The sequence below is a fragment of the Mirounga angustirostris genome, unplaced genomic scaffold, assembly GCF_029215605.1.
Source record: "Mirounga angustirostris isolate CCGP_5_RB_7025 unplaced genomic scaffold, mMirAng1.0.hap1 SCAF_4, whole genome shotgun sequence".
Lineage (NCBI taxonomy): Eukaryota > Metazoa > Chordata > Mammalia > Carnivora > Phocidae > Mirounga > Mirounga angustirostris.
Window position 1 is genome coordinate 111,201,294 of NW_026991712.1, and position 25,815 is coordinate 111,227,108.

At 39.7% G+C, this 25,815-nt stretch overlaps 1 protein-coding gene across 4 annotated transcripts in view; it reads left to right on the forward strand.

The window, feature by feature from the left end:
- The window catches only part of ALG14 (ALG14 UDP-N-acetylglucosaminyltransferase subunit), a 105,688-nt gene that overhangs the window by 24,303 nt on the left and 55,570 nt on the right, over positions 1 to 25,815 (forward strand). For 3 of the 4 annotated variants that reach the window (XM_064588780.1, XM_064588779.1, XM_064588778.1), the window contains exon 3: positions 14,106 to 14,237. In XM_064588780.1, the coding sequence (XP_064444850.1) occupies positions 14,106 to 14,237 (132 nt within the window). Of the gene's footprint in view, positions 1 to 14,105; positions 14,238 to 14,324; positions 14,391 to 25,815 lie in introns of all 4 variants that reach the window. The other variant, XM_064588777.1, reaches the window with a different exon arrangement.

Consider the following 25,815-nt stretch of genomic DNA (forward strand, 5'->3'; position numbering starts at 1 on the left):
TGAAGAAAAGAGAAATCCAGCAGAACTACAAAGCTTTTGGTCTGAGCAATTTTAAGAATGGAGTTGCTGTCACTGACCTTGGAAGTCTAGGTGGAGCATCCCTGTCTCTAAGTGTCTTTATAAATAATATGTCATACCACCCCGACGAGTCAACAGCCTCTGCCTTGGCTCGTGGGACCTAGATGCAACCTGGGAGTCAGAGGGAACCACACAGTCCCCTCCCTGCCCTGATTCAAAACCATTTCCTAAGTTCTGTGCCCTTGCGCTCTCTCTCCCTTTTTTTTCTCTTTCCTCTCCCCCTCTCCCAAGCAAAAAGGTCCTTTAAATTTTAGAAATGGTCCTGGAGAGTCCTTCCAGGTGCCAGAGGACTTCTGTTTCCGTACTCTGCTGCCTCAGCCCCTGTGAGTGTCATCCCCTCCTGCTTCCACCAGGTGGCAGTGCACTGCTGAACATTGCACAGTAGCGCCCTGCATTGCCTCTCGGGGAAGCGCGAGAGGGCTGAGCTTCAGAATGGCGGCTGGAGTGGAGATTTCTAGTATACATTACAGACTAATCTGGCATGGGGAAGATAAGGAGAGGTTGTGTCATTTCTTTTTTAGAAACATCATATATCCTTGCTAAGAATGATTTTCCTCTCCTGAGTTGAAAAGGCATTATATGGATTTAGAGCAGTCTTTCCACCTGGAGTGTTTTTATTTAAAGCACCTTGCTGAGGTTGCAGTACGAGCATTTGTTTTATGAGCTCTTCTTTGTTTGAGATAGGTAGATCAGCTCCTGAAAGCCATGTCTTCCCCAAAGTGAAACCCTTCTTGAAAATCAAAAGTAGATATTGATTGATTAGTTTCTGTATGCAAAATTTGGACCAAGTCTTATGAGGAACACAAATTAGGAAAGGAAGTGTCCTTTTGCCTCAAGAAACTTTTGATGCAGTTGGAGAGGCATAAGCACAAATACTGGAAACCTTAGGAATTAATTAATAAAAGCATCACTGGGCAGTGCTACCTCTGGAGCCTAGAGGACAGATTGGGGCTAAAAAGAGGCCTCTTGGTTGAAACCTGCTTAGAGACCACTTAGACTCCCAGACCCTCTACCCTATCCTGGCAGAAAACCCAACATTTACCACTGGAGAGATTGAACTAAAAAAGTTTTGGCTTTGGGAACACCAAGCCAAATTGTGGATGGGGTAAGACAGCACCCTGTGAAGAGGGCTTAAGGAGAGTGTGCAATTACTCCTTGTCCCCCCAATATGCATCACTTAGGTCTCCTCTCAGATCAGTTCCCAGAATGCTACCTTTATTTCACCCAGGCAGAAGATTGGAGATTAGTTTTGGGGAAACTGATTTGTTCAGGAGTGTAGAACTATAGATTCTGACACTCAGGATTTCCCCCACTGAAATGGTGGAGTCCTGACTACTTTTGTCCTCCCCTTAACAAGCCCCACCCAGGCTACAGAGCCTCCAGTCGGCCTTCTAATGCCTCATTCCTTAATATGAACCACGGTTTCTCAGCATCAACACTACTGACATTTGGGGTCAGGTAAATTGTGTGGGGAGACTGTCCTCTGCATTATGGGATCTCAGGCAGCATCCCTGGCCTCTACCACTAGATGCCAGTAGCACTTCTCCTTCCCCCACCCCTCACCCCACAGCCTTGGCGACCAAAACTGTCTCCAGACCTTGCCGAATGTCCCTGGGGGAGAAGTCCACCCCCTTCTTGAGAATCACTGGCTTGAACTGGCATCCACAGATTCAGACATTGGAAGGAAACCTCAAACATAAGAAAAAGCAAAACTAACTAGGGAAGGAACTTTGAGAAAGGCATCAGAGGAAAGGGCAAGTCAAGGAGGGGGAGGAGGACTTACAGGAAAACGGTATCTTCAGGGAAATGAAAGGACTTTTTTATATATATATATTTTATTTATTTGGGAGAGAGAGCGAGCACACGAGCGGGGGGAGGGGGAAGAGAGAGGGAGAAACAGACTCCCTGATGAACAGGGAGCCTGACTCATGGCTACAGCAGGGCTCTGAGATCATGGCCTGAGCCAAAGTCCGACGCTTAACCAACTGAGCCACTTGGGCACCCCAGGACAATGTATCTTTAAAGAATGATACCTGTTTTTTAAAAAACCTAGAACTAGAAGGACCCTTGGCTATTAAAATTTTGATTGTAGGAATAAAAAATCAAAATATTCGGAGATCATATTGAAGAATTCTGGTATAAAGCAGAACAAAAAGGTAAAACCAATAGAAAAAATATAATCAAATATATATAATATATATAAAAGATATAATCAAATATAATACAATCAAACTGGATGTTGGAGGACTACTATCCAGAAAGAACAAGAACACAGGCAAAACTTTAATTACAAAAAAAAAAAAGATCACCCAAGAAAAATTCCCATAACTGAAAGGACATGGCCTTCAAACTAAAAGACTGTCCCCAGCCCAGTTAAACTGTAGTCATACAAGATGTATCATCATGCAACTTCAGAACTAGTGACAAAGAGAAGATAACCAAAAATTTCCAAAAAGAAAAAGAAAAGGAGTCACACTGGGGTCCAGGTGCCATTCAGAATGATGATTAGAACAGTCCTCAAACCGATTCCCATGTGCCTTTTCACAGAGGATGTGCTCCATGAAAACAGGGGGAACCCAAGAGGGAGGAAGACTGTGGTCCTGGAATCTAGGTTTCAGCCCAGAAGACAGATGAAGGGAATTTTCAGGATGGCAGTGAAGGGAGTTCCCATGTGAAGACCAGCACATACAGCAGGTCTAGAGAGCAACTGGTTGAGAGTGGAACAAGGGGACAGAGAGCTCCAGAAGGGATGGTGCCAATAAAGAATGGTGATGATGAATTACCTCAGGTGTTTGACCAAACTGAGAGTCTCATAGGGAACGTCAAAACTGTGTGTGTGTGTGTGTGTGTACATAAAAAAATACATAGCTTTGATTAAGAAAAAAAGACAGTAAGTGCTTTGAATGCAGGGGAAGGAGAGATCTCAGGGCTCGAGTGTTGGAGTGAGAGGGGAGGTGGCTTCTCCAAAAGGTAGGAGAATATGAAGAGGGGGGGATAGTGTGGGGAAAAGCAAGGAAGTTGGGAAGTGCAGGGCACATTCAGACAAATGGAGGGTGTGTTTTTGAACCAGACAGATTGGGAAAGAAGTTGGTTAAATTGCAAGATAAGAAATTATTTCAATTTTAGAAACCTGAGATCATCCTAGAATGCTTTCGGTTACAGAAAGGTTTTAAGTGATCCAGTATTTTTTTAAGGTGGTACAGAGGGTAGAGGGATCATCTCTTGAGTTGTGAATAATGGTTAATGTTTGCTTTTGTCTTTGAACATTTTTCTGTATTTTCTAAGGTTACAATTAGAAAACAATGAAAGTTACGTTTTAGAAACAAACTGAAAAGAGATAAAAGCCCAGTGGAAATAATAACCTATTGATATGAAATAATTATTTTCTGAATAATCCAAATACATATCATAAGCACCATTCTTTGGGACAGTTATCTTCACCTTTTTGGAAGCACATTAGTTACTTTAATAAATAGAGATCTTTTGGCTTGTATTCCTTATTCCGTACATGTGTATATGAAGCGGTGGTTTGTTGGTTGCAGGATTTATCAAGCATGACCTCTGAAATTAACATGGTGTGCTTGCATTCAACAGCACCTACTATTTTCCACAAGGTGGGGTGCTAACTTCACACAGTGGACTGAGACTGCTATAACTTAATGGAAACTTCTAACTCTAATGCATTTGCTAACTCTTTCATAATTCCTAAGCAATTCTAACGGAAATACGTTTGGAAACTATATAGTTGCGATTGTGGAGTTTCATTTCGGTTTGTAAATTAGGTCAGACTCATGATTTACATTTTTAGAGGGTGACTAACATATATAAGCACTTTTCCTCTTTCTGGTGGACCTTGACTATATTCAATTATAGGCTTAGATAAAGAATACCTCTAATTTGGTGAAGGCCATTCTAAATAAGTGAAATACCTGAATAAAGAAATGTTTGTAGTTTATTGCAAATAGAGATCCTGATGTAGCTATCTCAGTGAATAAAAGATTATTTTCAAAACACTGTATCAGATAGATGTACACATGGTTTTGAAGTATCTTAAATAGCTTAATCTCTTAAATTCCTTCCTAAATCTTAATTATCCCATTCTCCCTTTCTACAACAAAAGCAAGTCAGGTTAAACTTTCTCTGAATCAGATTCTGAATTGATGGAATTGAAGAAAGTGTGAATAACATACTGTGGTTGTTTCAACCTTCTGGTAATTTGTCCAGTTTCCTTATCCAAGTTAAATTTGTGTGAGATCCTTACAACATGCAAAGCCAGTAGCAGTTTAGAATATGGTGCTTCTGTTTCTCCATTTTGAAGCAAAAAAAAGATATTCTAATAGCCAGTGTTTGAATGTAAACATTTACATAAATGTCATAATTTTTTTAATGTATACTTACATTATGGGCTGTGACATACAATAATTTTTTGTTGTTGTCATAAATTCAGGATGTGGCCTATTTCCCTTTGTCCTTCCTTTTGCCCAGATGGAGGTTCTTTGGTCCCTTTTAGCCATTAGACTCCAGGAAATAATTGTGGATCTGGTAGTTAGAACCATGCCAGGTACAACATCATTCCAAGCCATACAAGTAGTGAGGCTGACTATTGTACTTGCAGTTTCAGGATTGACAAAGAGCTGAGCATAGGAAGGAAGTGAAAGTGATGAGTGCAGAGGGATGTTCACTTGTCCTTCAAGAACATGATGGATGCTCAGTTCATGGCAGCTGATGAGGAAGTGCCATGAAGTGACCTATGGGTGAAGAAGCCATAGTTCCAGACTAGGTCCTGCTGATAACCAGCTCTGCCCCCTTGGGTGAGTTAGCCTCTTTGGGCCTCATTCTTTCACTGTGAAGCAGAGACCTGGCTGAGATCAGGGGATCCTCAAAAAGCCACCGTGATCGCCACAACTGGCTCTCAGCTCTGACTTACTAAAGACAAATGAGGCTCTGCTCCAGGCTGTGCCACTCTAGGACCCACTGGTACCTGCCTAGAATCTTCATTTCCAAACACTGCCTTTTCCTAGATTCCTAGGCTGTCTTGCTCTGTCTACTCACCTGCCAGGTCAACCTCTTGCCCCAGTGTTAGGAACAAGCCCCTCTCTGCCCCATTTCAACCAAAAAATTGCCTGTAACATCTCCTAACATTGATTTATTTTGTACTTAGTGTTTTACTGACTCATAAAATTATGCTCAAAACCAGACCGTAGTCAATAATCATGTGCTCTCAGCCTGTTTCCCCTTTCACCATTCACCCCACCTAAAAACCTAAGAATCACCCCAAACTCTCCAGCCTCCTTGAGTCCCTCCTTCCCACCGTTTGCCCTCCCCATTCCTTCACCTTAGTATTGCAAATGTCCTTTAGGCCTTGGACGTCATTCTCCTGATATATTTCAGGAATCTCCTAAATGATTTCCCTTGTCTGTGAGCCCCACCCCTTCTCTGTTCACTGTCTTCATAACTGGCAGAGTGGTAGTTCCTGAATGCAGATCCTTCACATCACTCTCCCTTTTCGTCATCCTGCAGTGACTCCTCATTGTCTTTAGCTTCAAGTACATACTCCTCCGCATGGCTTTGAAGGCCCTGCCTCTCCAACTCTATTTTCTGCTGCCCTCTGCTGTGCTCCTTGTATACCAAAACATAGTTCCCCAAATATCCCATGCTATTTCATGTGTCACTGCTCTGAACCGTGTCTAGAAGACCCTTTTCCCCCCTCTCTGCTATGCTTGGTAAATTTCATATCCTTCCAAGTCAGATCAAGTATCTCGTCCATAAAGCCTGACTTAGTTTATCAAAGTTTCTTACTTGGTGCTAATGTTATATTTAATAAGTATATCTCCTCTTGTATTAATCTCTTTGATTGCGATGACTCGTTTTTCTGCCACACTGTAATGAATTCCTTATGAATGTCTTACCCACCCTTGTGTTTCCAGCCCAGTTCTATCACCTGGTAGGTGCACTAGAGTATTTAATGAACGAATGAATCTGTGCTAACGATGAAAAATGCAGCTCTGAAATTCAGTGTTCATTTATGATATTGGTATATTATCTTTTTTAAAAAAAGGAGTACAGTCTTAAATTCATATCATTTTTGTTTTTGTTTGTTCTCTTTAAGTAGGCTCCATGCCTAGCTTGAACTCATGACCCTGAGATCAAGACCTGAGCCGGGATCAAGAGTCAGACGCTTAACTGACTGAGCCACCCAGGTGCCCCGAATTCGGACTGTTTTAAAGCTGAAAGGAAGGGTGTTTTAGCTGCAAGTGAAAAACTAAACCCAAACTGGCTTGAACAATAAAGGGAATTTGTCGACTTATAAAGTGGGAAGAATTCAGTCTTATTTCTGGGCAAGACCTGGACCAGCTGCCCAGGGATTTCAGGAGCCATAGCATGTCCCTGCTGTGTCTTCTGCAGTGTCAGCTCCATTGGCCTCTCTCCCCACAGTGCTGCCTAGCCAGCTCCATGCTCTCCCCTCGGGGTGGCAAAACTCAGTAGTACCTCCTGGCTTCCTGTCTTTGTTCTAGCCCTTGTGTAGGAAAGACGGTCTCTTATAACATGTAGGAGACCAAGAGAGCGAAGCTTCTTTTTCCCAGAAGCCCCAGCAAATGTCTCCAGTCTCATGGTCTTCAGTTGGATTATAGTCCCATCTTTCAGCCAATTGCTGTGGCCAGGCATGAGGGTTATTCCCATGTTGCTTAAGCCATCTCAGGCCTACTCTTGGAACTGGAGGTTTGGGGGTGAAGGAGAGGGGCTGAAATCCCACCCAAACTGTCTGCCTGAGAAGGTGAAAGGGGTGAGTTACCCAAAAGAAAGCTGGTTATTGTTGGCAAAAGGAGGGGGCAATACAAGCCTGGGAAGAGGACCACTAATATTCATTAGAAAGGACATTAGAGGGCGCCTGGGTGGCTCAGTTGGTTAAGCGACTGCCTTCGGCTCAGGTCATGATCCTGGAGTCCCTGGATCGAGTCCCTGGATCGAGTCCCTGGATCGAGTCCCTGGATCGAGTCCCGCATCGGGCTCCCTGCTCGGCAGGGAGTCTGCTTCTCCCTCTGACCCTCCCCCCTCTCATGCTCTCTCTCTCTCATTCTCGCTCTCTCAAATAAATAAATAAATCTTTAAAAAAAAAAAAAAAAAAGAAAGGACATTAGAAATTTGGGGGGTGGGGCAGACACCCATAATTGTTTTAAGAACAAATGACTTTTTTTATTTCCCTGAAGCCCACATCTCCAAGTAGGGAAGGGCTTCGCAAGGTAAAGTGAGGAGTGGCTGAAAACCATAGGCAAGCCCAGAGCCACAGCCTTGCTTGTCAGAGCCGGTTGTAGAATCATGGTGGCTTGTTGAGGATCCATGATCTTGCCAGGCCTCCTTTTGAGACACTGAGGTCCAGAGAGCTTGACTTACCCAAAGGGGCAGAGCTGGTTCTCGGCAAGACCCAGTCTGGAACCCATGGCTCCCTCACTCCTTCATGGCCCTTCTTCAGCAACTACCATGAAGTGAGCAACTACCAAGTACTTTAAGGGACATGCACATAAAAACATTTTTGTGCATGCAGTCAATTATGGTCATTTTGATTTCAGAATGATGGAACCATCCAACATATTTTTTTAATATATATTATACTTTGCATTATTAAAAAAATAGTTATGAAAGAAAGCTGAAACCATTTTTGGTTGAATGAAATTTTACCATTTTAGTTTTGTCTTGTTTCCAAGGTTCTGCAATAGTGTGGCATTCATTAAATAATAAACATATTGTACATTTCAGTGTGTGGTAACAGCAAAGAATGACTTCATAGACCACTTCATCTGCTCTGTTGTGGTTTATGATGCCATCTGGATTCTTGGTGGAATTATTTCCATCTAAATCACTATAAACTTCTATTTAGGTTGTCACAGATCTAAAGCCAGATATGTTTGTGGGTTTTAGCAGTGATGTAATTCTGGAAGATACTTTGAAAGTTACAAGTTGTCATATACTATTAGCATTGAACTCAGTGTTTCACATAATTTCAGACAAACTAGAAGCCTGAAAAGTAATCCATTTCTCTATTATTTTTTTCGTAAGCGTTCTCCCTTTCTTGTCTGTCTTGCCACTATACATTTCGTTATGTGTCAGTCAAGCATGCGTGGGAAACACTGGGAGGCCCTGTGGGTACACACAGTACCGTACAGCACACGGCCTCTGCCCCGTCTTAATTAGAACACTTGGATGGATGGAAAGGATGTCTCACCAACCATATAGGTCTTTTTCTAAGATACAGTGGCAAGAGAATAAGGGAGAGAATCTCACTTATATTGTCTTTGATCTTACTGCCATTGGTGTGCTAGAGACTGGATCATGTTGCAGGATCTGCACGTACTGCAGGATATACATGTTGAACTGCACAGAAAGAAAGGACTCTACTAAAACAGACTTTCTAGGAGCATGTAACCCAGTTGGCTGCCAGGCAGGAGCGATAGCAAAACAACAGAACTTGGAAAAGTTCAACAGAAAACTCTGAAGATTTCTAAGGCCCTATGTGTTTTGTTTTATTTTTTTCCTGTGTTTTTTTTTTTTTTTTTTAATCAAAAAAGCTTGGAGGCAGGAGAGGGAAACATTGGCACCAGTGGCAAGCGGGGTTCGTGTGCCAAACCTACAGGGCAGAGCAGGGTACGAAGCAGAAAGTGATGGGAGGAGGCAGGGAGCTCTGTTCCCGCAGAGCCTGCAAAAGAGACAAGCTCTGTGGGTGGGAGGCTGTGGATATATGTGGGATAGGTGAGCTGAAGAACAGAGAGGGAAAAGAAAATGGGTCAGGCTGGGTATGTATAGAAGCAACAGAAAGCAGGAAGCACAGCTCCATAGGAAGCTGGTGCAGCTCATTATGTATTGGGGAAGACAGGCTCCTCAGAAGTGGGGTACAGAGATAGAAGAAGGGCCTTTAGAAGGATGAGTCAGCAGCATGTTTCAGGACACATGAAAGACCTGTTCTACTTCTGTCACCTCGGGGAAATTCAGATTTCTCATCTATGAAGTGGGGAGGTTGGATTAGTTGGTCTCTTGCAGCCCTGAGATTTTATAAGGTAAAGAGTCAGCATCTTCTCCAGCACAGACCACAGTCTGGACATCTAGAAACTACACTGACAGTCACTTATCTGTTCAGCAAGTACTGACTGAGCACCCGTGATGTGTGAAACACCGTTCTACACACTGGGATTACAGCAGTGAACAAGATGAAATCCTTTCCTCTCATGGAGCTTGGTTCTGAACAAAGAGGCAGACAACAGTCAAACACACAAATGAACAAGTTAATTGGAAGTATGAATAATTGCTGTGAAGATGGTAAAATAAGACAGTGAGGTGGAGGGTGACCGAGTATCAGGGGAAGGGCCGGTGGGGAGCCTGCCTCCTCTCTGAGGAGGTAATGTTTGAGCAAGACTTGAGTTGAGCCAATCTGGGGGGCACAGCAGACTGCTCAGAATGAACCAAAAAGACCCTCGGGAAGGAATGAGCTTGATGCATTCACACAGCAGAAAGAAGGCTGGTATGACTGGTGAGTGAACAAGGAATGATTAGAAATTTGGATTTTATCACAAGCCTTTGGAGAGTTTTAAAGAATGAAAGGGAAGATCTGCTGTACGTTATAATCTCTGGCAGTTCTGTAGAGAGTAAAGCGTAGGGGAGCCAAAGGAGAAGCAGAGATGAGTTAGGAGGCTATCGTAGTCATGCAGAGAGATGGTGACAGTCAGACCAGGAGTAGCAGGGACGTAGGGAATAAGTACATAGATGCGGAATATGTGTAGAGATTTTGAAAGAAGGAAACACCAGAGCAGGTCCCCCCACCCTCCATCCCTGCCAAGCCTAACATAGATTTCCTTATATATGACCTTCATATATAAGCAGGAAATATATTTATGATAGATTGTACTGTTTATTTGTTGGTTTCTGGCTTAGAAATGCAGAATGGCATGTTTTGGTAGCAAAAATGATAGTTCACTTTTGAGTTGTTGTAGAAAAGCCTAGTGAATACAGGAATACTAGAACAAGTATGCATTTCTTGGCCCCAGTGGAATAGATTCAGAGCCAGTTTAACAGCCCACAGTGTCTTTCAAAGAAAGAACTTTTCCTGGGTCCAGAATCCAGGAAAGACTGACCCTGCTTGGGTTGTGTGGCCACTCCTGAATCAAATATTGGGTCTGGGGGTGGTAAAGTGATGGCTGAGGCTTCCTTTATGTCCTGCATCCCATTAGTAGGACATGAAAGAGGGTCAGGGACATTTCCCTCAAGGCAAAAGTACAGACTAACAAAAACAATTTGTCTGTGAAGATGCCTTTATTTGGATTTCTCAGATGCCACAACCCCTAGGAATGTCTGGCCAAAGGTCATAGCCAGGCCTAAATTGTAGCTCTCTGAAACTCTGTCCCATTCTTTTATCTTCAGAGGAATTTGTGGGGGGGTTTGTTTGTTTGTTTGTTTAAACAAAACTTTGTTTTGTTTAAAACCAAAATATAAGCCTTCTATTAATAATTTTTCCTTGTTGACTTCCTTATGTATTTGATTATTTAATATATAAAGTAATTTAAAATCTCTCGAGATTTTTGCCATGGCCTAGCCTTCAGTGTTTTCTTTAGACAATACAGGACATCACATACCCCAGCACCAGTCTCGGTGTGTCAAGCATAACTAATCTGAGAGTCCTGTTCTTATCAAGATGGCCCCAGGTTCCCATCCACTTGACTACATGCCTCATAACAGGTATAATACAGAAACTGTGGGCACAGAGTTTTTCAAGCAGTTCTGGGTGCAGATGGGATGCTCCACTTGCTCTAACCTAGCAGGATCCCTTCCCTTTTATGCTCAGAGCTCAAAGCCTCGGGGACACTCCTCTCTCATGGATCTGTTTTCTGGGGAGAGGACCCACAAGGGCTGAGAAATTTCTTGAGGCCCTTGTGAATGATCAGTTCACAGAAGAGAAGTGTAGGCTATCTACCTAGGACACATTGTTGGGGTGGTGGGGCATTGGTCTTTGATTCCTTTTCATCCTCCCTCCTGTTTCTCCAAGTCCTTAGAACTTGGTCCCTCCTGGCTCTAGCTGTTTATGAGCTAAAATCCCCCCTGCTTTGCATAGGTTTTTTCCTCTCTAATCCAAGGAATTCCATTCAGTTCAACCCATTTATTGAGTGGCCTCTACAAATAAGGCCCTAAATGTACAATCTGAAAATCACCTTCTTTCTGCCCTTTTATATTCTCCATCTAAATACATCTCAGCTAGGTACCAGGAAGACTGGATTAATTTATATTAATGTGCGATAAACAACGTATTGAATCACTCGTTCAATAAACATTTATTGAGCATCAGGCTGTAAACCAGGTACTCTTAACAAGCACAGATGGCAGTGATTAAATTTCCTGGCCTCCTCAGGTAAGTTATATTCTAATGGGGGAAACAGATAGTAAATAAGTAAGTATATAATATGCCAGTAGAGTGAGTGGAGTAATTTTAAAACATAAAGCAGACCTGCTAATGGGGGAAGGAAGAGTATGTGTACATGTGGGGGCAGGGGGTATCTTAGAAAGTTTAGTTGGGAAAGGTGCCTCTGGGGAGAACAGACCTGCTGTAGCGGGGGGAATGGGTGGGTAGAGACTTGAATTTAGAGAGAAATCTTTTTGGTAGGATTTCCAGTTACCTGAACTTCTCATCAAAAAATAATAATGTAGGTGTGCCTGGGTGATTTAGTCGGTTAAGCATCTGACTTCAGCTCAGGTCATGATCTCGGGGTCCTGGGATTGAGCCCAGCATTGGGCTCTCTGCTCAACGGGGAGCCTGCTTTTCCCTCTCCCTCTGCCCCCCTCCCTCACCTCATGCATGTGCTCTCTCATGCTCTTTCTCTCTCTCTCTCAAATACATGAATAAAATCTTTTAAAAAATAATAACATAGAGATGGAGATGGAGGGCCTCTCCAGTATAGAGCTTAGGCTGGACAGCTGCACGGTACGGACTCTCCTGTCCCCTGCCAGTTGGGGTCATGGTTCTGATCCCTTGCCTAGCTCCTCATCACTGCCCTTCCCCAAGCTTGTCATCACCTGACTGTTTCCCTGTTTATCTCACTGGTAGAACTTTCAGCTTGGCTTTCTTCCCAGCTACCACTTACACTCTTATCCTGAGATCATATGATACATGTCTTTCTCTGATTGACTTATTTTGCTCAGCATAATACCCTCCAGTTCCATCCATGTCATTGCAAATGGCAAGCTTTCATTCCTTTTGATGGCTGCATAATAGTCCATTGTATATATATACCACATCTTCTTTATCCATTCATCTGTCGATGGACATCTGGGCTCTTTCCATAGTTAGGCTATTTTGGACATTGCTGCTATAAACATCAGGGTACACGTACCCCTTCAGATCCCTACATTTGTATCTTTGGGGTAAATACCCAGTAGTGCAATTGCTGGGTCGTAGGGCAGCTCTATTTTCAACTTTTTGAGGAACCCTCATACTGTTTTCCAGAGTGGCTGCACCAGTTTGCATTCCCACCAACAGTGTAGGAGGGTTCCCCTTTCTCCGCATCCCCGCCAACATCTGTTGTTTCCTGACTTGTTAATTTTAGCCGTTCTGACTGGTGTGAGGTGGTATCTCATTGAGGTTTTGATTTGGATTTTCCTGATGCCAAGTGATGTTGAGCACTTTTTCATGTCTGTTGGCCATTTGGATGTCTTCTTTGGAAAAATGTCTGTTCATGTCTTCTGCCCATTTCTTGATTGGATTCTTTGTTCTTTGGGTGTTGAGTTTGATGAGTTCTTTATAGATTTTGGATACTAGCCCTTTATCTGATAGTCATTTGCAAATATCTTCTCCCATTCTGTTGATTGTCTTTTGGTTTTGTTAACTGTTTCTTTTGCTGTGCAAAAGCTTTTTATCTTGATGAAGTCCCAATAGTTCATTTTGCCCTTGCTTCCCTTGCCTTTGGCAATATTTCTAGGAAGAGGTTGCTGCTGCTGAGGTCGAAGAGGTTGCTGCCTGTGTTCTTCTTTAGGATTTTGATGGACTCCTGTCTCACATTGAGGTCTTTCAACCATTTTGAGTCTATTTGTGTGTGTGGTGTAAGGAAATGGTCCAGTTTCATTCTTCTGCATGTGGCTGCCCAATTTTCCCAACACCATTTGTTGAAGAGACTGTCTTTTTTCCATTGGATATTCTTTCCTGCTTTGTCGAAGATTAGTTGACCATAGAGTTGAGGGTCCATTTCTGGGCTCTCTATTCTGTTCCACTGATCTATGTGCCTGTTTTTGTGCCAGTACCATACTGTCTTGATGATGACAGCTTTGTAATAGAGCTTGAAGTCCACAATTGTGATGCCACCAGCTTTGCTTTTCTTTTTCAATATTCCTCTGGCTATGTGGGGTCTTTTCTGGTTCCATACAAATTTTAGGATTATTTGTTCCATTTCTTTGAAAAAAGTGGATGGTATTTTGATAGGGATTGCATTAAATGTGTAGATTGCTCTAGGTAGCATTGACATCTTCACAATATGTTTTCTTCGATCCATGAGCATGGAACGTTTTTCCATTTCTTTGTGTCTTCCTCAATTTCTTTCATGAGTATTTTATAGTTCTCTGAGTACAGATTCTTTGCCTCTGGTTATTAACCATAAGATATCTTACGGTTTTGGGTTCAATTGTAAATGGGATCGACTCCTTAATTTCTCTTTCTTCTGTCTTGTTGTTGGTGTATAGGAATGCCACTGATTTCTGTGCATTGATTTTATGTCCTGCCACTTTACTGAATTCCTGTATGAGCTCTAGCAGTTTTGGGATGGAGTCTTTTGGGTTTTCCACATACAGTATCATATCATCTGCAAAGAGTGAGAGTTTGACTGAAATGGCTTGAGTCTTATAGTCTTTATTTATCCTACTTAGTGTGAATATTCATGTTTTGCTACAGAAATATTACTATGTTTGGTTACTTCCCCAAACTTCAACAGTTTTAACTGTTACTATGTTTACCTTGGGTATCAGTGGCCTAGTTGATTTGGATTTTTACTGTTTCCTTCTAGCTTCCCGAATACTACATTCACCGCATTCCCAGAAGCCGGGAGGTTCAGCAGTCCTGGCTCTCCACGGTGCTCACCACCCTGTACTCCATGTGGGTCTCCTTTCCCTTGACTCACAGAGTAAAACCAGATTTGGTACGTATAACCATCATTAAGGGGAGGACAAGTCACACTCCCGCAGATCCCTTATTACTAATAGGACCATAATGTTTTCTTCACCAGCTACCGTGTCTCAGCGTGCCAGATTTTAGACTAGACCTTTCACTAACGTATGCTAAAATTTATCATGTAAGTACACTTTGCTGAAGTAGGTGAAATATTCATCTTCCCTTCCTATCTGTAGCTTGAACTCTAAATTCGCCCTCTTCTCCCCCTTCTCTTTGTGGTGATAAAGCCCCAACAGTACACTATCTTTAACCAGTTTGTCTTCCTATTCACCTGTGGTTCCTGAGCCAACATCATGTGCTTATCAACCAAAAGAGAGCCAATTTTTTATTCCTTTTCAGTACTTCTTGTTTTTGTTGAGACTCTTACCAGATATGGTATGCAGTGGGATGAATGTTATACACACCCCAAGTTTTTATAGGAAAGTAATACAGAAAATAGAAATATAAAAACTTAATTATGACACTGTATTCAACCCTACTTTCCTTATCATCTTAAGTTCTCTAAGGTCTTTAGGATGAAGTTCTGTCATTAAATTCTAAATGCATTTTAGTAGACAGTGGAGAACAATAGATACGTTATCATGGTAGTGTACACGGTTCTTAAATACTACTTTCATTCCTATTTTAAGAAAGAATCCATTAATTGGTATAGCCTGGAAGGAAACTCTTTACTTGCTCTCCACATACACAAGTTCTGGCACAGTGGATGTTGTTCTTATAAGTAGCTGAACAGAGTGTGTTTAGCTTGATTTTGAAAGGTCTCTATGAGTTTGGTCATGCCCTTCGTAAGCTGGATTACAGTCCAAGTCTCTTCTTTGGATGAGAATTTTATATGAATGTAGTATCTAAATGATACTACATGAGTAAGTTAGATTGTTTTTAAATGATTCAATTTACAAACGGTGAGATGCACAGATCTTTTTTTCCTAAATTTTATTTAAGTAATCTCTATACCCAATGTGGGGCTCGAACTCACAACCCTGAGATAAAGAGTCACATGCTCTCCCAGCTGAGCCAGCCAGGCGCCCAAGAGATGAGCAGATCTTAAGTGTATAGTTTGACCATATCTCTCAAGATACAGAACAATTATGTCACCCCAGAAAGTTTTCTCCTGCTTCTTCTTAGTCAACCCCTGGCCCTGAGCAGCCACTTTCTGATTTCTGTCACCACAGATAAATTTTGCTTATATTTATCTTTAAATTTTTGACAAAATGAATTTATTTCACAATCTCCCACCATATTTTTAGTGTGTAGATTTAGTTATTTCCCTAAAAGATCATTGTTGCCCAGAAAAGTTTATTTTTTGAAATTTTTTTCAAAGATTTTATTTATTTGACAGATAGTGAGAGCAGGACCACAAGCAGGGGGAGTGGGAGAGGGAGAAGCAGGCTTCCCGCCAAGCAGGGAGCCCGATGCAGGGCTCGATCCCAGGACCCTGGGATCATGACCTGAGCCAAAGGCGGACGCTTAACGACTGAGCCACCCAGGCACCCCAGAAAAGTTTATTTATTTCTAAAATTCAAAAGACAGAATGGAAAGGAGAAAAAAGGTCTTGACATTCTAAGTAGGAAATTTGGGATTTACATTTACTGCATCACTAGAAGCATGGCCACCGTCACTGGCAACAGCTAGCTTGTGTGTGGTTTAGGACTCTGAAGGGTTAAGGCTCAGAAGGACGGAGTGACTGGTGGATGATGTCTGTCACAGATAGGGGAGCTCTGGTGACTGCCTAGCCGAAGTATTTGATACCCTCATTGTGAAAAGAGTAACCGGTAGGGCATTAAGACACTTGGTCCCAGGCCCACTTTGGCTTTTATTTCGTTTTAGTCAGTTCCCTTCTGGGTCTCATCCTTTACCTTAAAAAAAGGATTGTACTAGATATCCTCTCAGTTTCCTTCTGGCTTAGTCTAAAATTTTATGAGTGCTATAAATTTGCTCGTAAAAAGTGGAAGAAAAAAACTATTATGATGTATCTAAAGGAATAAGAGTGAAAACGGGTAAGGGATGTGAAATACTTATTTCCATTTTGAACTGAGTTAGTTAAAAAAATTATTTCAAACCTGAGCATTATCCGATAAGCTGTTCTGATACAGTTGGCCTCACAAAATGAATTTGCACTTAATGAAGTCCCCTTCTCTTTACAGAGAAAAGTTAATGGTTAAGAGGCCTTTTTTACTACAACATGTATGTAGATCACTCCTGTAGTCATCCTTGGCTTTCTTATGACTTCCATCACAAAGCACTATTCCTTCTTTACTTGTTACAAAAAAAAAGAAAGAAAAGTGAAAGAAAAATCCACTCTTAGAAGGGATGGCAGCATCATACCCTAAATCACTAGAGTTATCCGAACGGCCAGGTGCCTTCCTGCTCTGCTTGAAAGCGTGTGCACCTGAGTCATCTGCGCCATTCAGCTGTCTCCATACCTCACTCTGCCACCATAAAATATAAACACAGGCACTTTCCTTATTGTTCCAGAATGAGTGCTGAATAATAGAACATTTTAATGTTTTTCAAATGGAAATTCCATCTGGTATATAATAGGTACTGTTTATTGAGGACTTACATATGCCAGATGCGGTCCTGAGAGCTCGCATTCCTGCCGTATGAGAGAGGTAATGCTGTTATTCACATTTAGTGGATGAGGAAACTGAGGCCCTGAGGCAGGAGGTTTTGCCCAAAGTTCGCACAACCAAAAAATAACGGAGCTAGGACTGGAAGCCAGGCCTTACTGATTCCAAAGCCCAAGGCCTTAACCACTGAACTGTATGCCACCATTTCTGGCTCATACCGTGGATGCTGTGTTCATTTATTCAGACCAATTAAAAATCAGTTGATACATTACTTTTTAAAATAAATTACATGAAATATCACTCCCCCTAAATAGTAGTATAAAATGAAAAGAAATCCCAGCAACTCAAGTACCTGCTTTCACAGCAGATTTAACACTGATGTAATTGAATAATAATAGCATATATTTCAAAATTAAATGGCATGTATATTTGTCAAGATATTTTTAAAACAAAATGGATAATAAAAATAGGGAAATAATACCATTAAAGAAGTATAATTACAGAATTCTACAAATGAGATTGACTTGGAAAATAAAAACAAGTTTATATTTACCACCTTCCTGTTACAGAGTGTATATTAAAATTCATTAAAAGTATATATTTATTGAGTGTATATTAAAATTCATGCTTGTTTCATCCATCATTCAATTATTAAGTGAAAAGCTTATCTTAGAGAAAAGTTTATAAACTCTTTTGGAGACCTCAGTCTAATCTCTGTCAATAATTAGAAAGGATGGTTTCTTCTTTTACAATCTCATCAAATACTTTTTGGTGGTTCTAATATTTCACACATCATATTTTTTCGGAAATAGGGTTTTGCCAGGCATCTGTGAATAGACATCATAAGTTCATAAGACTGTTGTTGAGTTTGAAAAGATAATGGAACCACAAACAGGTCAGTAGTTGCCAGCATCTGGGGATGGGAGAGGGACTGACTACAAAAGGACTTAAAGGAAGTTTTTTTGGGTGAAAAACTGTCCTAGATCTTGATCATAGTGATGGTGGTTAGTTGACTGTATGTGTTTGTCAAAACTCAGACCTGTACACTAAAGAGGATAAGTTTTACGGTATGTAAATCATATCTCAATAAATTTTAATAAATTTTATTAATTTTAATAAATTTTAATTTTAGAAAAGATGAAATGGATTAAAATACGTATCATTGCCAAAAGCAGCACCTTTGGCTTACGTATGGCATTTCACTATCTTTATAAAAGTGATTTGGTGAGTCACTGCTTACCACTCTTGACACTAATCACCCCAGTGTTTATAAAGCCTAGAGAAGTGGAGCAAATACTTGAATTGAGTTGACAGCATTTGTCTAAAATTTCTGACATAAAATGCGGCACCTTTGTATTAAAAATATGGGTCAAGGAGCATCAATAGTAGCAAAAATGACATTTCATCAAATGAACTGAGATCTCTGGTCATTTCATTCACTTATCATTTTCTGTTTTTCTCTGTTACCTTGGAAGCAGCAAATCGAGTTAGTCAAATTTGGAATGCTGTATTATGTTTGATTTATAGATGAGTCTGTCCTCAAAGTGGTAGTTTTTAAAAGAATACAGCAAGTGCCTGCTGTGTGCTATTTTTCTGGTTGGATATGTAATAGGCATCTAAAACTTTCTTAGTCCAAAATAGTCGATATTTCCTACTCTTTCCCCATTTTAGCAAATTTGCTCAAGTGAAATCCCCAGGAGACTTCTTTGATTCCTCTTTCCCACACCCTACTTCCTGTGTTCAATAGCACATCCTACCAGCCATGCCTTTGAAATTTATCACCTGTCTGTTTATTTCTGTCCATCTTCACTGCCACTGTGCCGTCCAGCCCCCCATGGCATGGTCTCCTAACCTGTCTGCGTGTGGAAGGAAGTTCAAGAGCACCTGCAATTTCTTTACCACTTAACAATCAATGTAAATTTTCTAATGTAATTTAGATTCTGTTACTTTACACTTAAAGTCCTCCAGTGGTTTTCTATGCTGTTAAAATAGAGTCCAAACTTAGTGTAGCCTGCATATTCCAGCCCTGACCTGCTTCTTTGACCTCTTCTCCTCTTTTCCCTTAGTTTACTCTATGCCAGCCACACCTGCTGCCTTAAAACAAAACAAAACAAACAAACAAACAAACAAAACCCAGTTGATTAATATCTCAGAGCCTTTGTACTTGCTCTTTACTCTTTACTCCTGATCTAAACATAACCAGATCCTTTTTGTTCTTTGAGCTCAAATGTTACCTCCTTACAAAGGCCTGACTACTAGCGCTTCTCCAGCTAACGTCCTTATCCCTCTGTCACATTGTCCCGCTTTGTTTACTTCATAGTATTAATCCCAGTAAAAGTTCTCTTTTTTATGTACTTATTGTCATTCCATAAGAAACCGTGCCTGCCTTGTTCACTGTTAGGAAACGGTGCCTGGCCCATGGTAGCCTCTCAGCACATCTCCTGGGTAAACGTTCCAGTCACTGTGCTAGTTACTCAGGGTGCAAACGTAACTGAGACATGGGCCTTGCCCTCAGAGAGCTTATACTCTAGTGGAGGAGACAAATGGGAAAGTAATTGTAATTCAGTATGCCAAGTTCCTTAATGATAGCAAGTGAAAATTGCCATAGGAGTATCAGAAGAGGATGTCCGTGGTTGGTTCATTCCCAAATATTTGTTGAGGATCTACTCTGTGCTAGGATTTATACTGTGTATGAGGGGTATAAAAGTATGCACAGAGACAGCAGTCTTGCCTATAGCTGGATGGTTATAGTGTGATAAATCCTCTCTGGGGTGTGGGGTAAGGCTTCGGAGTAGAGATGACATTTAAGCAAAGGTGGGTAAGAGAGAATAGAAAAAGGTCATTTTAAGAAGAGTGAATGATTAATAAGTCAGCTGAGTAAGAGAATTACATAATGTACGTAAAGTTGAAATCTTTAGACTACACCTTTATTAATTGGCATTTTCCATCTAATATTTTATTGTTATTAGAAATTAATAGGACCTGGAACTTAAGAACTCAGGGCAAGTAATAAGTAGTCATTTTTACAAAGCTAAATGTCATAGGTACTGTTAAGATGGCATATTGGACTTTTTTCTTTATAATCCCCACAAACAGACTTTTTTTGTTGAAATCCCAATAGTTAAAGGAAATAACCACTTAACCATTTTATTGATTATAACGTTGATTCATGAGAGTGGATCCACCTAAAACTCATATTTTTAAAAATCTTTTAGAAAAACAACATTTATTGAGGGGCGTCTGGGTGGCTTAGTTAAGTGTCTGACTCTTGATCTCAGCTCAGGTCTTGATCTTAGAGTCATGAGTTCAAGCCCCACTTTGGAAAAAAAAAAATTATTGAGCTATTCCAATATGTCTGGCTCTCTCCTAAGTACTTTACATGTATTAACTCATTTATTTTTCCTTACAGTCTTCTGACATAGTACTCTCTATATTCATTCCATAGATGAGAAGCCCAAAGTCCAGAGAGGTCTAAGTAACCAAGGTCACAGAGCTAGTCAGTGTAGCTTAACTCTGGTTCTCTTTAGAAATGTATTGGAATCTGCCAGAATTAGCTAACTTGCTCAATTCAGAACTTAACTAGTCTTTTTTTACCATCTGTATTGCAGTAGGCACTGAAGGGGATTAATGCAATATAGCCTATGTCCTTGAGAAGCTTTTATTTAGTTAGCTTCAAGAAAAATAAAGAAACAACAGGTAGACATGAAATAGTAATTCTCCTGGAAAAAAACTATTTAGATCAGAAATTGTTCTTCCATCTCTGCAGCTACAGCTTGTTCTGCTACTTGAGATTCTTTTTAAAAAACACTTGAACACTTTTTAGCTTTTTTAACATTTTGAAATAATTACAGATCCCAAGAAGTTGCAGAAATAATGCGTAGAGGTCATGTACTCTTCACCCAGCTTCCCCTAACGGTGACACATCATATATAACTGTAGTACAGTGTCAAAGCCAGAAAATGTGTATTAGTACGGTACTTTTAACCAGACTACAGACCTTACTCAGTTTTCACTGTTTTTATATACATTCATGTGTGGTTGTAGGTGTGTAGTTCTCTGCTACTTTATTCGTGTATTTATTTGTGTAATCACCACCAAAATCAAGATTCAAAACTGCTCTGTCACTGCAAAAGAACTCCCCGGTGCTTCCCCCCATCCCTGTTTCCTGGCAGCCACTGATCTGTTTTCCATCTATACAGTTTGTCATTTCAAAAATGTTCTATAAATAGAATCAAATGGTGTGAAACCTTTTGAGATAGACCTTTTTTGCTAAATGTAATGGTCTTGAGATTTATGCATTTTTTTTTGCATGTATTGGTAATTCCTTTCTATTGCTGAATAGAATTCCATTGTACAGATGTACCACAGTTTGCTTAGCCATTCATGCACTGAAGGACATTTGAATTGTTTTCAGTTTTCTGCTGCTATAAATAAAGCTCTTATGAACATTTATGTACAGGTTTTTGTGTGGGTATTAAGTTTTCATTTCTGTAGGCAAATGCTCACAAACGAGATTGCTGGGTCTGATAGAAGGTTCAAGTAAAATTTTGTAAGAAATTGCCAAACTGTTTTCCATAGTGGCTATTGCCATTTTACATCTTACTAGCAGTGTATGAGAGATCCAGTTTCTCTGCATTCTTTCTAGGTTTTGATATCACTATTTCATAAGTGTGTAGTGATATGCCATTGTGGTTTTAATTTGTATTTTCCTAGTTGCTAGCATGATGTTGAATATCTTTTCATGTGCTTGTCATTAATATCCCCTCTTAACTGAGAGGTCTGTTCATGTCTTTTTGTCCATTTTCTAACTGAATTGCTTGTTTTACTTTTGAGTTTTGAGAGTTCTTGTCTCTATTCTAGATATAAGGCTTTTGTGCAATATTGTGGTTTACAAATATTTTCTTCCAGGTCATAGCTTCTCTTTTCATCTTCCTAACAGGGACTTTCACAGAGCAGAAGTTTTTATTTTGATGAAGTCTCATTTATCAGTTTTTTATTTTGGTTGTCACATCTAAGAACTCAGGTGAAGAGTTCTAGATTCTACCTAGCCCTAGATTCCAAAGATTTCCTCATCTTTTTTTCCAAAAGTTTTATAGTTTTATGTTTTACTTTTGAATCCATAGATCATTTTGAATCAAATTTCGTATTAAATATAAGGTTTAGATGAAGGCTCATTTTCCAATAGATGTCCAGCATAATCTGTTTAAAAAAAAAAATTCCTTTCTCCATGGAATTGCTTTTGCCTCTTTGTCAAAAATCAGTTGGGATTTTTTTTAAAAAATCAGTTTGGTGTGTTTATGTTTATCTGTTCTCTGTTCCATTGATCTCTGTGTCTGTCCCTCTGCCAGTACCACACTGTTATGAATGATAGAGCTATATGTAATAAGTCTTAACTTCAAGTCAAATGATTTCTCCCACTTTATTCTTCTTTTTTAAAATCGTTTTAGCTATTCTAGTTCCTTTGCCTTTCTATATAAATCTTGAAATAAGCTTGTCTATATGTACAACAAAATTTTGCTGGGATTTTGACAGGAATTACATTATTTGTATAAATTAATTTTGGAGAAATTGACATCTCTACTATATTGAGTCTTCCAGTCCATAGCCATGGTATGTCTCTCCATTTAATTTAGGTCTTCTTTTATTTCTTTCATGTAATTTTCAGTATATAGACCATGTACAATTTTTTTTTAAATTGATAACTTGGTATTTAAGTTTTTTGGAATTATTGTAAATTATAAATGGTATTATGTTTTTAATTTTGGTTTCTACATGTTTGTTGCTTACCTATAGAAATACAACTGATCTTTGTTTTTTATCTCATATCCTGTGATCTTGCTGAACTCACTTATTAAATCCTAGGAATTTTTAAAATAGATTTCCTGGGACTTTCTAGACAATCACATATTCTGCAAATAGGGAAAGTTTTTCCCTTCCAGCCTTTTCTTGCCTTATTGCACTGGCTAGGATTTCTAGTAATATATTGAATAAGAAGTGGTGAGAACAGGCATCTTTGTCTTGATCCAGGTTTTAGGAGAAATGCATTCACTCTTTTACTACTAAGGATGATGTTAACTGTGGGTTTTTTATAGATGTTCTTTGTCAAGTTGAGAAAGCTTCCCTTCTGTATTAGGGTTCTCCAGAAAAACTGAACGAGAACTAATGGTACAAGATTTTACTCAGCCTTTTGTTCTATTCAGGTCTTCAATTGATTGGATGAGGACCATCCACATTAGTAGGGAGAGCAGTGCGCTTTACTCAGTCTACCCATTCAAATATAAATTTCACCCCAAAATACCTTCACAGACATACCCAGAATGATGTTTGACCAAATGCCTGAGCCCCCCCATTGCCCAACTTGACATGTAGCATTAACCTTCACAACCTCTCTTCCTAATTTGCCGCAAATGAAAAAATTAATGTCGTTAATGACAGAATGAATTTTGTCAGTTAATACATGATGTCATGTGATTTTTCTTTAGCCTGTTAATATTGTGCATTACACTGATTGATTTTCAAATATTGAAACACACTTGCATTCTTGGAATAAATCTGACCTGATCATGATGTATAATTCTTTTTACATGTAACTGGATTTGACTTGCCAGTAATTTGTTGAGAATTTTTATAATGATAGTCATAAGGGGTATTGGTCTTTAGCTTTCTGTTTGGGACTCTCTTTGTCCCATTTTGGTCTTGAGATAATATTAGCCTTATAAAATGATTGAGAAGTGTTTCACCCTCTTTGTTTTCTGGAAGATTATTTAGACTTGATGTTAATTTTCCTTTAATGTTTGGTAAAATTTCCCAGTTAAGCCACCTGACCCTGAAGATTTCTTTTTCAGAAGCTTTTTAGTTGTGGATTACATTTCTTTAATAGTCATAAGATTACTCAGATTATCTGTCTCATATTGGATGAATTTTGGTAGTTTGATTTTCAAGGAATTGTTCCATTTCATCTAAATTATTATGTACATAGAGTTGTTGGTGGTATTCCCTTATTATCCTTTTTTTTTTTTTTTTTAACAGCTTTAGGATCTGTAGTTATATCCTCTGTTTCTTTCTTGATATTGGCAAAGTCTGTCTTCTCTCTTTCTCTTTTTACATTTGTCATTCTTGCTAAAGATTAATCAGTTTTGTTGATCTTTTTAAAGAATCAGCTCTGGGGCGCCTGGGTGGCTCAACTGGTTAAGCATGATCCCTTATCATCCTGGGTCCTGGGATGGAGCCCCACATCTGGCTCCCTGCTCAGTGGGAGCCTGCTTCTCCCTTACCCTCTCCCTCTGCCCACTCATGCTCTCTCTTGCTCACTCTCTCTCAAATAAATAAATAAAATCTTTTAAAAAAGTAAAGAATCAGCTCTGTTTCATTTATTTTCTCTGCTCTTTATTATTTCCTTTCTTCTGGTTGCTTTGGGTTCATTTTGTTCTTCTTTTGGTTTCTTAAGGTAGGGGCTTAGATTATTGATATAAGACCTTTCCTCTTTTCTAATATAAGCGTATAGTGCTACTAATTTTTCTTTCAGCAGTGTTTTAGGTTCATCCTACAAATGTGGATATGTTGCATTTTCATTTTATTTGGTTCCAAGTATTTTTTTATGTCCTTTGAGACTTCTTCTTTGACCCATGGATTTGGAGTGCTTTGCTTAATTTCTAAGTATTGGGAGATTTTTTTTTTCCTATTATCCTTCTGTTATTGATTTCTAGTTTGATCCCATTGTGGCCAAGAAACATGCTCTGTTTTTAAATATGTCGAGGTTTGTTTTATGATCCAGGATACAGTCTATCTCGGTGAGCATTCCATGGGCACTTGAAGAGAATGTGTATTCTGCTGTTATTGTGTGGAGTGTTCTGGAACTGTCTGTTACATGCTGTTGGTGGACGATGTGATTGAGTTCTTCTATATCTTTGCTGATTTTCTATTTAATATGTCTACTGATAGCCATGGGAGGCATGGAACACTTTGTTGGCCCTTCTAAAACCATGGCTAAATAGTCCCATTGATCCTGGCCCTTCATAATCTGATTTATGCCCTTTTTCCCTTAGTGTAATAGACCTGTTGATCTCTCAGTAATATGAACTCCTTGTAGTTCACTGTTTGCATCTTGAAACCCAAAGATTTCTTCACTATTGTGTCTTTAGTTACTCCTAAAGGTAGGAGTCTTTGAATCAGTCTTTGAGTGAGTAGACTGACCTCATGCTTTCTTGGAAATATACTCCTGAAGAGAAATCAGTTTGTTTCAAGGAGAAGAAGAGGAAGTTGAATTTGAGAGATTGCTAATCATTAAGCTACAGTAAGAGGACTGCTTATGTTGGGGGAAAAGATCTGTACAGTTCTCGAGGGCAAGGGCTGTGTATTGTTGTGTTTCCCATGGTCTCTTCCTAGAAAAGTACCTTCCACATATTTGTGGAATGACTTAAAAATAAATGAATGAATACTGGGTGATGTGAGTCATCACAAAAACAAAGACGCCCACTCCCTAAACTGGTACTCTTCTCAGGCTTTATTGAGAGTCTGAAAAACCAGAAGGGTTTCCCGAGTCCGCAGTGTTTGATTACTGGCTTTATGCCAACCTGGCTGTTGTTAAATGAAATACTCAAGGAAAGAGCTCTGCCTACAAAAATGAAACCTAATTTAATTTTTAATCAAGTAAAAAATAAATTTCAGATTCTACATGTATAACAAATTGGAAAGAAATGGACCATTTCAGCCTAATACTCTGCTCTTTGCCTGAAGCTGAAGCTGGTTTAATTCACCATGACAAATTTAGATGTATTTATTACATGTACCCTCATGCTTTGTATGAAAGAAGGCCATTATTTTACTTAGTCATTTTTTTCACATGTTCCAAACCCAGTTTGAGCTGTGAAATGTCTTAAGTTCAGTAGCAAATTGATGACATAGAGAGTGGGTTATTGTCCATAAGTGGGATACTGTGATTTTTTTTCATTAGATATTTTCTGTGGTGAGCCACAA